This window comes from Hippopotamus amphibius, chromosome 7 (genome assembly GCF_030028045.1).
Source record: "Hippopotamus amphibius kiboko isolate mHipAmp2 chromosome 7, mHipAmp2.hap2, whole genome shotgun sequence".
Taxonomy (NCBI): Eukaryota; Metazoa; Chordata; class Mammalia; order Artiodactyla; family Hippopotamidae; genus Hippopotamus; species Hippopotamus amphibius.
Window position 1 is genome coordinate 133,152,840 of NC_080192.1, and position 13,044 is coordinate 133,165,883.

The 13,044-nt window shown below is 42.4% G+C and overlaps 1 protein-coding gene across 1 annotated transcript in view; it reads left to right on the forward strand.

Moving 5' to 3' along the window:
• APOB (apolipoprotein B) overlaps nt 1–12,418 on the forward strand; it is a 39,300-nt gene extending 26,882 nt beyond the window's left edge. Inside the window, exons 25-29 of the mRNA XM_057743096.1 lie at nt 172–545; nt 1,069–8,634; nt 9,013–9,127; nt 9,223–9,409; nt 10,339–12,418. Coding sequence (XP_057599079.1) covers nt 172–545; nt 1,069–8,634; nt 9,013–9,127; nt 9,223–9,409; nt 10,339–11,976 — 9,880 coding nt within the window. The 3' untranslated portion in view covers nt 11,977–12,418. The remainder of the gene's footprint in view (nt 1–171; nt 546–1,068; nt 8,635–9,012; nt 9,128–9,222; nt 9,410–10,338) is intronic.
• Nucleotides 12,419–13,044: the final 626 nt, after the last annotated feature.

Consider the following 13,044-nt stretch of genomic DNA (forward strand, 5'->3'; position numbering starts at 1 on the left):
TATAGGTCGCGGTTAAAGCCAAGGGACTCCAGGCCTAGGGAGGGGCACGAGGAACAGGGCGGTGTGGGGTTGGGAATAGGACACCTGCACTATGCTTGGAAGGTCAGGTCGCAGAGAGCTTTGAGGTCTCGTTGTCTGACTGTGGGGCATTGTCTTTGCTCTTCATTTCAGTGACGGTCGGATCAAATACACCTGGAACAAGGACAGTCTGAACATTGAGATCCCTTTGCCTTTTGGTGGCAAATCCTCCAAAGATCTAAAAATCTTTGAGACGATTCGGACACCAACCCTCAGCTTCCAGCCTGTGGGATTCTACCTGCCATCTCAAGAGTTCCAAGTCCCCGCTTTTACAATCCCCAAGTGGTATCCACTGCGGGTGCCTCTCCTGGGTGTTCTAGATCTCTCCACAAATATCTACAGCAACTTGTACAACTGGTCTGCCTCCTATACTGGCGGCAACACTAGCACAGACAATTTGAGCCTTCAGGCTCAGTACCATGTGAAAGCAGACTCTGCGGTCAGCCTCCTCTCCTACCACGTGCAAGGTGAGCCACACCCGAGGGAAGGTGCACAGAGCGAGTTCACTGCAGGTTCCAATGGCACAGGCTCCTCTAGGAAGGGAAAAACTTGAGCTTTCTTAAAGATACTGTTCTTGCTACTTGGAACCCTATTCTTCTTCTTCCTCCTGCCTTCCTCCCTCCCTCCTTTCCTTCCTTTGGAAATATTTATTCAACAAATATGTATCAAGTATTCTACTAGGCGGTAACAGATAAAACAGATAAACTGGCAATTAGAATTCAGTGTGAGAGGTGCTGTGATGGGGTATAGTGTATAAGGTAGAGTGGAGGCATTTGACAAGGGAAGCCAGCAAGGTCTGTGGTGGTCAGGGAAGGCTTCCAGGAGGAATGCCTTTTACTATCAGATTTTATGCTCATGTTATAGATGGAGGAGACTGTTCTGCAACTTACCCAGACCAATGGGACTTTATAATTGAAAGACTTTCAACATAGAAATTGTTGTGGAAATGCATAACTTCATTTAACCAAAGTGTTTTGATTTTTATAACAGGATCTGGAAAAACAACATATGACCACAGGAATACATTCACATTGTCAGGTGACTGGTCTCTACACCACATATTCCTGGATTCAAATGTCAAATTCAGTCACCTAGAGAAAATCAAAAACAATCCAGCCTCAAAAGGTTGGCTAACATTTGATGCCTCCAGTGCCTGGGGACCACAGATATCTGCCTCAGTCCATTTGGACTCAAAAAAGAAACAGCATTTGTATGTCAAAGAAGTCAAGATTGATGGGCAGTTCAGAGCCTCTTCGTTCTATGCTAAAGGGGCATATGGCCTGTCTTATCAGCAGGATCCTGACACTGGCCAGCTAAGTGGAGAATCCAACCTGAGGTTTAACTCCTCCTACCTCCAGGGCACCAACCAGATAACAGGAAGATATGAAGATGGAACGGTCTCCGTGACCTCCACCTCAGATCTGCAAGGTGGCCTCCTGAAAAATACTGCTTCCCTGAAATATGAGAACTATGAACTGACTTTGAAATCTGACACCAACGGGAAGTATGAAGACTTTGCCACTTCGAACAAGGTGGATCTGACCTTCTCTAAGCAAAGTGCGTTGCTGCGTTCTGAGTATCAGGCTGATTACAAGTCACTGAGGTTCTTCACCCTGCTTTCTGGATCACTAAACTCCCATGGTCTTGAGTTAAATGCTGACATCTTGGGCACTGACAGAATTAATAGTGGTGCTCACAAGGCAACACTAAGGATTGCCCAAGATGGAATGTCTACCAGTGCAACGACCAACTTGAAGTGTAGTCCCCTGGTTCTGGAGAATGAACTCAATGCCGCGCTCGGCCTCTCTGGGGCATCTCTGAAATTAACAACGAATGGCCGCCTCCGGGAACACCATACAAAATTCAGTCTAGATGGAAAAGCTACCCTCACAGAGGCATCACTGGGAAGTGCTTATCAGGCCATGATTCTGGGTGTCGACAGCAAAAACATTTTCAACTTCAGAATCAACCAGGAAGGACTCAAGCTTTCAAATGACATGGTGGGCTCCTATGCTGAAATGAAACTTGACTACACAAACAGTCTGAACATTGCAGGGTTATCACTGGACTTCTCTTCCAAACTCGACAACATTTATAGCTCTGACAAGTTTTATAAGCAAAATTTTAATCTACAGTTACAGCCCTATTCCCTGGTAACTACTTTAAACAATGACTTGAAATTCAATGCTCTGGATATGACCAACAATGGAAAATTACGGCTTGAACCTCTGAAGCTGAACATGGGTGGGACCATTAAAGGAGCCTACCAAAATAATGAACTAAAACACATCTACACTCTTTCTTATGCTGCCTTATCAGCAAGTTATAAAGCAGACACTGTAGCAAAGATGCAGGAAACAGAGTTTAGCCATCGGCTCAGCACTGACATCGCTGGACTTGCTTCCACCGTTGACATCAGCACAAACTACAATTCGGACTCCCTGCACTTCAGCAATGTTTTCCGCTCTGCAATGGCCCCATTTACAGTGACCATCGACACACATACAAATGGCAACGGGAAACTGGGTCTCGGGGGACAGCACACTGGGCAGCTGTATAGCAAATTCCTGTTGAAAGCAGAACCTCTGGCCTTTACTTTCTCTCATGATTACAGAGGGTCCACAAGTCACCATCTGGAGTCCAGGAGGGGCATCAGTACTGCTCTTGATCAAAAACTCAGTGCCCTGCTCACTCTGGCCGAGCAGACAGGCACCTGGAAACTCAAGACCCAGTTGAACCAGAATGAATACAGCCAGGACTTCAGTGCTTACAACACTAAAGACAAAGTTGGTGTTGAGCTCAGTGGACGAGCCCTGGCTGATCTCTCTGTGCTGGATTCTCCTATCACAGTGCCACTGTTACTCAGCAAGCCTGTCAATATAATTGATGCTTTAGAGCTGAGGGATACTGTTGACCAGCCCCAAGAATTCACTCTTGTGGCTTCTGTAAAATATGATAAGAACCAACATGTTCACACCATCAACCTCCCATTCTTTAAAATCCTGCCAGAATATTTGGAGAAGACTCGAGCAGTAGTTATAGGTACACTGGAAGCTATACAGAAAGAATTGAAACGCATCAATGTTGATCAACACATGAGGAAATACGTAGCAGCCTTGGACAAGCTCCCACAGCAAGTTAACGATTATCTGAATGCATTCAATTGGGAGAGACAAGTTTTGAGAGCCAAGGAGAAACTAACCGCTTACGCAGAAAATTATAAAATTACCGAAAATGATCTACAAATTGCATTAGACAATGCCAAAATCAGCCTTAATGATAAACTATCTCAGCTACAAACATATGTGATACAATTTGATCAGTATATTAAAGATAATAATAATTTACATGATTTTAAGACAGCTATTGCTAATATTATTGATGGAATCATTGAAACATTGAAAATTCTTGACGAACATTATCATGTCCATGAAAATCTAGTTAAAAAAATCCATGATCTGTACTTTTTTATTGAAAATATTGATTTTAACAAAATTGGAAATAGTACCGCATCTTGGATTCAAAATATGGATACTAAGTATCAAATCAGAATCCAAATACAAGAAAAATTGCGACAGCTCATTGCACAGATTCAGGATGTAGACATCCAGCATCTCACTAAAAATTTAAAACAACAGGTTGAAGCTATTGATGTCAGAGTGCTTTTAGATCAGTTGAGAACTACAATCCCATTTCAAAGAATAAAGGAAATTATTGAGCATGTCAAATACTGTGTTACAAATCTTTTTGAATATTTTAAACTAACTGAGGAAATCAGTGCTTTCCGAGTCATGGTCTATGAGTTCATTAAGATATATAAAATAGACCAACACATCCAGGTTTTAATGGATAAATCAGTGCAGCTGGCCCACCTATATAAGCTGCAGGAGACCGTTCAGAAGCTAAGCAGTGTCCTACAACAAGTCAAGATGGCAGATCTCATTGAGAAATTGATTGAGTTTACCGACAGTGCTCTCAAGCAGCTTGAAGCATTGTCTTGTAAACAGTTCATTGAAGAAGTAAACAGATTCCTTGACATGTTGGTCAAGAAATTAAGGTTGTTTGATTACCACCAGTTTGTAGATGAAACCAATAACAAAATTCGTGAGGTGACTCAGAGAATAAATGATGAAATTCAGGCTCTGGAACTTCCACAGAAAGCTAAAGCACTAAAACTGTTTGCAGAGGATGTCAAGGCCACGGTCTCAATCCATCTGGAAAACCTAAAGACCACCTTATTCTTTGATTGGTTACAGGAGGCCTTAAGTTCAACATCTGTAGTTTACATGAAAGCCAGATTCCAAGACACCCTGGAAGATATACGAGACCGAATATATCAAATTGATATGCAGCAGGAAGTCCAGCAATACCTGTTCCTAGTTGGCCAGGTTTACAGCACACTCATCACCTACATTTCTGATTGGTGGGACCTTGCTGCTAAGAACCTTACTGACTTTGCAGAACAGTATTCTATCCAAGACTGGGCCAAAAACCTGAAAGCATTAGTAGAACAAGGGTTCACTATTCCTGAAATCCAGACCACCTTCGGGACCATCCCTGCCTTTGAAGTCAGTCTCCATGCCCTTCAGGAAGCTACATATCAGACTCCTGACTTCATTGTCCCCCTGACAGATCTGAAGATTCCATCAGTTCAGATCAACTTCAAAAAGTTGAAAGATATAAAAATCCCATCCAAGTTTTCCACACCAGAATTTACTGTCCTCAATACTTTCCACATCCCTTCCTTTACAATTGACTTGGTAGAAATAAAAGTAAGGATCATCAGAACCATTGACCAAATGCTGAACAGTGAGCTTCAGTGGCCAGTCCCAGAAGTGTACCTGAGGGATCTGAACGGGGTGGACACCATTCTTGCTAGAATCACTCTGCCAGACTTCCATTTACCAGAAATCACAATTCCAGAATTTGTCATCCCAAATCTCAACCTTACAGATTTTCAAGTTTCTGACCTTCACATACCAGAATTCCAGCTTCCCCACGTCTCACACACAATTGAAGTACCTACTTTTGGCAAGCTGTATGGCATTTTGAAAATCCAGTCTCCCATTTTTATATTAGATGCAAATGCTGACATTCAGAATGTAACTGCTGCAGTGAACCAGGCAGAGATCACGGCTTCCTTCACTGCTAAAGGAGAATCCAAATTAGAAGTTCTCAATTTTGATTTTCAAGCAAATGCACAACTTTCAAGCCCTAAGGTTAATCCACTGGTTCTGAAGGAATCTATGAGGTTCTCCAGCAAGTACCTGCAGACAGAGCATGAGAGTGAAGTGCTATTTGTTGGAAATGCTGTTGAGGGAAAATCAAACACAGTGGCAGGTTTACACACAGAAAAAAATACACTGGAGCTTAGTACCGGTGTGTTTGTCAAGATAAATAATCAGCTTACCCTGGACAGCAACACAAAGTACTTACACAAATTGAACATCCCCCAGCTGGACTTCTCCAGCCAGGCTGACCTGCGCAGTGAAGTCAAGACCCTGTTGGAAGCTGGACATCTAGCATGGACTTCTTCTGGAACAGGATCCTGGAAATTGGCCTGCCGCAAATTCTCAGATGAGGGAACACATGAATCCCAAAGTAACTTTACTCTAGAAGGACCCCTCCTTTCCTTTGGATTGTCTCATAAGATCAATAGCAAACACCTAAGAGTAAACCAAAATATAGTTTATGAATCTCGCTTCCTCAACTTTTCTAAATTTGAAATCCAGTCACTAGCTGAATGCCAGTACGTGGGCCGCAGTGTTCTAACTGCTAAAGGCGTGGCGCTGCTTAGGGAAGGGAAGGCAGAGATAACGGGCAGCCATGATGCTCATTTAAATGGAAAAGTTACTGGAATTTTGAAAAATTCTCTTTTCTTTTCAGCACAGCCACGTGTGCTTACCGCATCCACAAACAATCAAGGGAACTTGAGAGTTAGTTTTCCATTAAAATTGACAGGGAAGATAGACTTTCTGAATAATTATGCACTGTTTCTGAGTCCTAGTGCCCAGCAAGCAAGTTGGCAAGCGAGTGCCAGGTTCAATCATTATAAGTACAGTCAAAACTTCTCTGCTGGAAACAATGAGAAAAGCATCGAGGCTCACATAGGAATAAATGGAGATGCCAACCTGGATTTCTTAAACATTCCTTTAACAATCCCTGAAATGACTCTACCTTACACAAAGCTCACAACCCCCCAGGTGAAAGATATCTCCTTATGGGAAAAGACAGGCTTGAAGGAATTCTTGAAAACAACAAAGCAATCGTTCGATTTAAGTATCAAGGCTCAGTATAAGAAAAACAAAGATCAGCATTCCATCCCAGTTCCTCTGGATGCATTTTATGCATTTATCAATCGTAACATCAGTTCCTTCAACAGGCTTTTCAAAACAGTCAGAAACAAGGCATTAGATTTTGTTAGCAAATCCTATAATGAAGCAAAAGTCATATTTGATAAGTACAAGGTGGAAAAATCCCTCAACCAGCAACCCAGTATCTACAGAATTCCTGGATACACTATTCCAGGTACCAACATTGAAGTGTCTCCATTCACAGTGAAGATGCTGGCATTCAGGTATGTGATCCCCAAAGAGATCAGCACCCCCAGCATCACTCTCCCGGGTCCTGGCATCTACGTGCCCTCATACACGTTAGTCCTGCCATTCCTAGAGCTGCCAACCCTTCATGTCCCTAGGAATCTTCTTGAGCTTTCTTTTCCAGAGTTCAAGTTATCGAGTACCACAAACAACATTTTAATTCCAGCCATGGGCAATATTACCTTTGATTTTTCCTTTAAATCAAGTGTCATCACACTGAATACAAACATTGGTCTTTATAACCAATCAGATATTGTGGCTCATTTTCTTACTTCCTCTTCTTCTGTCATTGATGCACTGCAGTACAAATTAGAGGGCACCTCAAGTTTGAAGAGGAAAAGAGGGTTGAAGTTAGCCACAGCTTTGTCTCTGAGTAACAAATTCGTGGAGGGCAATCATGACAGTACCATTAGCTTCACCAAGAAAAACATGGATGCATCCATGACAACAACTGCAAGAGTCCAAATTCCAGTTTTGAGAATGAATTTCAAGCAAGAACTTCGTGGAAATACCAAGTCAAAACCTACAGTCTCTTCATCCATTGAATTAAAGTATGATTTCAATTGGCCTCACGTGTACACTACTGCTACAGGGGCATTTGACCACAAGCTCAGCTTAGAAAGCCTCACCTCGTACTTTTCCATTGAGTCATCTACCAAAGGAGGTGTCAAGGCTTTCATCCTTTCAAAGGAATATTCAGGAACTCTTGCCAGCGAGGCCAGCACTTACTTGAATTCCAAGGGTGCTCGATCTTCTGTGAAGCTGCAAGGAGCTTCCAAAGGAGATGGTATCTGGAACCTTGAAGTAAAAGAAAGTTTTGCTGGAGAAGCCACTCTCCAACGCTTATATGCCGTCTGGGAACACAATACGAAAAACCATTTACAGCTAGAGGGCTTCATTTTAACATCTGGAGAGCATACAAGCAAAGCCACCCTGGAACTCTCTCCACGCGAAATATCAGCCCTTGTTCAGGTCCGTGTAAGTCAGCCCAGTTCCCTCCTTAATAGCAGTTACCTTGGCCAGGAAGTGTCGCTGAATGCTAACACTGAGAACCAGAAAATCAGCTGGAAAAGTCAGGTCCAGGTTCATTCTGGGTCTCTCCAGAACAATATACAGCTCTCCAATGACCAAGAAGAGGCACGCCTTGACATGGCAGGCTCTTTAGAAGGGTACCTATGGTTCCTCAAAGATGTTGTCCTACCAGTTTATGACAAGAGCTTATGGGACCTCCTAAAGCTGAATGTAACCACCAGCATCGATAGGAAACAGTATCTCCGTGCTTCGACTGCCCTTGTATATACCAAAAACCCCAATGGCTATGCTATTTCTGTCCCCGTGCGAGAATTAGCTGATAAATTCATTATTCCTGGACTGAAACTAAATAATCTAAATTCCGTTCATGTCACACCTACATTCCAAGTCCCCTTTACAGATCTTCAGGTTCCATCCTACACACTTGACCTCAGTGAAATACCAATCTACAAGAAGCTAAGTACTTTGCCATTTGCCCTCGACATACCAATACTACCCAAAGTGAAATTCCCCAAAGTTGATGTGTTAACACGATATTCTAAGCCAGAGGCCTCCTCAGTTCCCTTTTTTGACATAACTGTGCCTGCATCTCAGTTAACTGTGTCCCAGTTCACCCTTCCAAAAAGTATTTCAGTTGGCAGTGCTGTTTTTGATCTAAATGTGGTGGCCAGAAACATTGCAGACTTCGAGTTGCCAACCATCACCATTCCTGAGCAGACTATTGAGATTCCTTCCATGAAGTTCTCCATACCTACTAGAATTTTCATTCCTTCCTTCGGAGCACTGACTGCACGTTTCGAGGTGGCCTCTCCCTTGTATAATGCCACTTGGAGTGCTGGTTTGAAAAACAAAGAAGATCATGTTGAAACATTCCTGGATTCCACATGCAGCTCAACCATTCAGTTCCTCGAATATGACCTCAATGGTAAGGAAATTTCCTGACTTCTCCCCTTCATGCTATATTTCTTCAGTGAGAGTTGTGAATACATAGTTACATATTTAGATATGACTCAAAGCAAAATTTCAAAGAGGCCGAAAGGAGATACATGTATATACCACATGTGAAAACCATCCTGTTGAAAACCTACCGACATTCCAGAAGAATAGGTTCCGAGAAAATAGATTTTTCTGTAATCATTTTAGGACTAAAAAGGTCTCCTTCTAACTACTTTTTTTTTTTAATGAGGACCGCATGTTGCAGACATATAAGACATTTAGTTAAGACAGAATTCTGTTTTCATGATGAAAATGTTTATCTCCTGCAGTTATTAACCTAATGAAATATAAAATCTTTCCCATACAGTTGTGAGAACACACAAAATTGAAGGTGGCCTGTTAGTTTGTAAGACTAACGGGTCATTCGCACACCGTGACTTCAGTGCAGAATATGAAGAAGATGGCAAATACCAGGGACTTGGGTACGGAACTTTTATTTTCATCTCTTCCGGTCGCGGTGATGTTTGCCATCTCCACGTCCCTTTCACGATGGCCTTTTTGCCGTTTTTGCCTTCAGGTACTGGAGTGGAAAGGCTGGCCTTAACTTCACCAGCCCAACATTAACTGATGTCCGTCTGCGCTACCAAGAAAGTGAGAACCACTTCTCCTCCTCAGTAGCCTCTCCAGCCATAGGCACTGTGGTCATTGACAGCAGAAACAGTAATGATACCTTATTGAGTTGGAACCTCTACTATCGCCCTCAGGTGAGTCCCAGCTAGTGGGTTACATACCCCAAGAGCAAACAGAGAATATGGGCAGATGAACTGACGTCCATACAAAGTATTACCTTGGGGCTTTCCCAAACTAGGTGAAACACAAGCAATGAGCAGGTTGAACTCTTCTGAGGAAGTGTTCTCCAGAAAGTATTAGGAATCTTTTATTGATTGTATTAGATCCACACATGACCTTGTATTACCAGTATTATTTTATGACATTTGGGCACTTCTAGAAAGATGAGAGTTCTGCCTCATCACCTAAATCATGGACAAACTCTGCCGTAGGCTGAGTATATTTTTCAGATTGGGGCTTCTGGAGTATTTGAGGCTTCAGAATTCTTCCCCACAATAGGACTGTTAGATGAGATATGCCAGTTTTTCTCACATACTTTATAAGCTCTGCAGGGCCAAATCAAAGATGCCATTAGTAGAGGAGAAGAAATACTCAGGTTCTGTTACTAAAGTTTATCAGAGGCTTGGAGGATGGATGGCTCCTGATACTGGTCTTCTAGGTCTCTGCTAGATGGGCCCTGGACTTTTTTGTTACTTCTCCTTTCTCTGAATTAGTCTTTTCCTGTCTCTTTCTCCCCATTTTCTTCCTCCTGTTCCTCCTCTTCATCCTCCTCTTCCTCCTCTGATCTTCAGTCCTAGAAAGGCCTTAATGTTAAATGTTACTGTGTAAATGCCTTGCATAATTTTATCCTTTCTGGGGCATGTGTTAAAGAGGAATTAACAAGAGTGTATTTGTTTAACCATAAGACAGATGCATGAACTGACATATGAAAGATAAATCCCCATCAGAATATGAAAGATCCTCTGATCTTTACTTTTAACTGCTAAGGAAGCTTTAGTGTAGTATATTATGTAATCAAGATAAGTGAAAACATGTTCTTTTCATCCTTTTTTGCTGGGTTTAGTCCTCTCCAGATAAAATACTCAACATATTCAAAACTGAGGTGAGGATCCTGGAATTGGATGATGAATTTCAGATCAAAGCTACCTGGGAAGAAGAAGCAGTGTCCAAATTGCTAAGCTCACTCAAAGACAATGTGCCCAAGGCCATGGGGGCCTTTTATGACTATGTCAACAAGTACCACCAGGAGTACACGGGACTCGATCTGAGAGATGCTTCTTCAAAACTGAAAAGAGGTTTGCAGGACAGTGCTGATCAGGCATATCAAGGGGCCATGAGGCAGATTGATGAAGTGGACATGCAGCTTCGAAAGATAGCCAGAGGCTCCACTAGAACCTACCAGCAGTGGAAGGACAAGGCCAAGAGTCTGTACCAGGAACTGTTGGCTCAGGAGGACCACAGGGGTTTCCACAGACTCCAGAAGAGGGTGTTGGGCAGCTCAATAGGAGTTACTCAGGGATATAATGTGACAGTCAAGCGTGCAATTGACTCGTTCCTTGATTTCCTGAAGTCCACTAGATGCCAGCTCCCAGGAAGAGCTGGGAACTGCACTAAAGATGAGCTCTGCGCTGTGGTCATGAGGGAAGTGGGGAAGCTACTGTCCCAGGTACAGTCAGAGATCCATAGTTGGTTAGAAATACTGTCTTCCTATTTCGAAATCCTGATGGAGAAATCTGAATTAATCAAGGACCTAAAGAGTAAATTTCCTTTTGAGTTAATGAACTATCAACTAATAGATATAGTCTCAGAATATCTAAAACTGTTGAAATTTTTATCACAAGAGGTCCAAAAGGCCCTTGATGACCTGCAGTCTGTCAAGACTACAGAGATGCTAAGTGATTTTCAGACGTTTCTACAAAGCATTTTCCAAGAGGCAGAAAGAGAAAAACTCTTAAAGGAGAAGAAACTTACTGATCTCATTAGTGATATACAACAGGACATCAACACAATCTTCGACGTATTCACTTCACTTATTTTAAGACTCCTAAAAGAAAACTTAGATCATAACTTTGGTGAGTTTAATGAACTTGTTCAAAACAAACTTCAGGAAGCGTCACAAGAGTTACAGCAGCTACATCAGTACGTGCAGGCTCTTCGCAAAGAATATTTTGATCCAAGTATGGTTGGCTGGACAGTGAAATACTATGAACTTGAAGAAAAGATCATCAATCTGATCAAGAACGTAGTAGATATCCTTAAGGACTTCCATTCCAGATACACTGTCAGTGCTGCTGGCTTTGCTTCCCAACTCTCAAGTCAAGTTGAGCAATTGGTGTGGAAATATTTCCAGGAATATCTTAGTATCCTTGCCGATACAGATGGAAAAGGGAATGAGAAGATTGCAGAGCTTTCTACTGGTGCTCAGGAAATAATTAAACACTGGGCTGTTGCAGTGAAGGAAATCATTTCTGATTACCTCCAGCAGTTCACATATAAACTACAGGATTTTTCAGACCAGCTCTCTGATTACTATGAAAAACTCATTGCTGAATCCACAAGATTGATTGACCTGTCCGTTCGAAACTACTACGTGTTTCTGAGATATATCATGGAGTCACTGAGAGAGCTACAGTCAGCCACAGTCAGTGGCATGAGCCCCTACGTGAAGGCTGGTTCAGGAGAGTTTACTATCACCTTCTAATTTTTTATAGCAACTCTCATTTTATTCTTCTGCTCCAAGTAAACTTTCCCATAGTAGGGAAAAAGTTCAAGCTGTATGTATTAATATAACCATCCACCAGGACAGCCCCATAGCAAGCAGCTGACTACAAGCAGAAACACATATGAACTGGACCTGCGCTGAAGCTGGCATCAGATCTCTGAAGGTCTCTGAACTCTGGGAAATGACATGTTTTGCAGGTTAAAACCGGGATCTGAGTTACTTTGCTAAACTTTGGGAGAGCAAGAACAAATAAATAAATTCTTTATTGTGTATCATACCATGCAGTGTGACTCATTCATATTTAAAGATAGAGAAATGAGGGTATTTATTCACATGTCTGACATTTCAAAACCTCTAGAACACACACTGTTTTGAGTGATAGGGGAAAAGGAGAATTTAGGGAGGGAAGTATTTTGCCACCTTAAAGAAAGTAACTGATCTCAGAGATTGTATTCGCCAAGTGAGAATGAAAAACTGTCTGCAAAGGCTTTCACAGAATTTGATATGCAGGAGCATCTCATCATGTGCCACACAATCTTCCCCACCAACCAGTCTGCTTCTGCCCTGCAAGGCTCTGCTAGGCTCTGAGACAAACTATCAGGCCCTTTATTTGACTCACCTGCCAGTGGTGGAGAAGGAATGTCTAAGTCCTAGCCCCAAGGGCTTCGTGGCAGTAGGGGGTCCCAGAAGGCTCCCTGCAGCTCGACCAGGATCCATTCATGGCAGAGGAAGTAAGGGTAGGAGAGGAGATATGGGACATGGGTTGCTCACATTCTGGGACCAAACATACATTTATGCGCTTAAATTTCTGTATTTCTCCAAAGCTAATATCCAGTGATCCTAAGTATAATCAAAACTGAAGCATTTCCGGCCACTCTTGCCTTCTGAGATGGCCCACACTCTGTCTGTGGAGTGTGTTTCTCTCTAATAAATCCACTTCTTACCTATCACTTTGTCTTTCTGTGATGAGACATCAAGAACCTGAGCACCAAACAAAACAAAACAAAACAACCTGGGCATCATTAAGTCCTGAAACCAGGTGTGTGA